The sequence below is a fragment of the Haliaeetus leucocephalus genome, unplaced genomic scaffold (assembly GCF_000737465.1).
Source record: "Haliaeetus leucocephalus isolate CR32 unplaced genomic scaffold, Haliaeetus_leucocephalus-4.0 Scaffold450, whole genome shotgun sequence".
In the NCBI taxonomy this organism is placed as follows: domain Eukaryota; kingdom Metazoa; phylum Chordata; class Aves; order Accipitriformes; family Accipitridae; genus Haliaeetus; species Haliaeetus leucocephalus.
In genome coordinates, this window is record NW_010972886.1 from 18380801 (window position 1) to 18381948 (window position 1148).

A 1148-nucleotide genomic window follows, 5' to 3' on the forward strand; every position below is an offset into this window, starting at 1 on the left:
TGGACTTTTATTTCTTCCAACTGCATTTCCAATGTGTGACATTGAGGTCCCTCAGGTGTGTCTGCCCGTGACAGCCTGGGCTGGCTCAGAGAATGTGTGCTGAGCGTGTCCTTATCGTCAAGCCCATGTAAATATTTCAGAATGATCCCTTTAAGTGCTCAGACATCCAACATTTTCCATCACTTTAAATGGTAACTACGGTATTTGTGATGATAGTAGTTGGCAGTAAACAGATGAAGAAATAATACAGATTTCCCCTCCGGGAACACAGAAGATCCTTTGCCTTAGATCCTGTGCTTCTGGGTGCAGACAAGCAAACAAAAAGGGCGTCCCTACCCCGATGAGTTTGCTCGGGAAGGTAATGCAAAAGTGCAAGCAGGTTAAGACATAGTGTGCAAAACTCTGCCTTCAGTTTTGATGATCGCCAGGTTTTGGGTTGGGGCAGGTGTTGTGTTGGTGTTTAAGTCAAGATGGAGGGACCTCACAGCCTTGAGTGCCCAGCTGTTGACTTGGTATCCTGGGTAAGGGCATGGCTGTGACATGACTTGTAGTAAAACCTCCAGCTGCTGCCTTCTCTGCTTCATGAAGCTTCAGGGGTAAGCCTCTGCCCTGTCCCTGGCCATGCAGCCAGCTTTGCTCTGCCTGGCCCTTGGCTGATGCTGTGGGCGCCCACGGAGGAGGAAGGGCTCCTGATGGTGCTTCTGTATGAGGCTGGGCAGGGCGTGGGACACTTGGACAGCTGCTGGAAGTTAATGGGGAGAGACTTGGTGGAAACCGTGGGAAGGAACGGATCAAAAGTCGATGTTGCTGCAGCGCCTTGCACCGAAGGCAGCTGCTTACGTTCGGAGCGCAAGTTTGTGCCGCTGCTGCTCGCCCAGCTGGAAACGCAGCTGCAGCCCCCGCGGCGATTTAGGAAGGGCGGGGCGGGGCGGGAGGGTGCCTGCACCTCGCGCTGCAGCCCCCCCTCCCCGCCTAGCAAACACCTTTCCCCGCAGCAGCTCTTGCCGGGAGGCTGCACCAGCGCTTCACCCGGCGCTGTGGGGGGGAGATGGGCGCGGGGGGGCCGCGCGTCTGTCCCTGCAGGTGTCGGGGTGCCGGGCTGCGTGCGCGGCGGGCCCTGTCCCTGCTGCAGCCGCGCGTCGGCCCTG

The 1148-nt window shown here is 57.2% G+C and overlaps 1 protein-coding gene across 1 annotated transcript in view; it reads left to right on the plus strand.

The window, feature by feature from the left end:
• Positions 1–656: 656 nt before the first annotated feature.
• GPR75 (G protein-coupled receptor 75) overlaps positions 657–1148 on the plus strand; it is a 1715-nt gene continuing 1223 nt past the window's right edge. The window contains exon 1 of the mRNA XM_010575064.1: positions 657–1037. Within this exon, the coding sequence (XP_010573366.1) occupies positions 657–1037 (381 nt within the window). The remainder of the gene's footprint in view (positions 1038–1148) is intronic.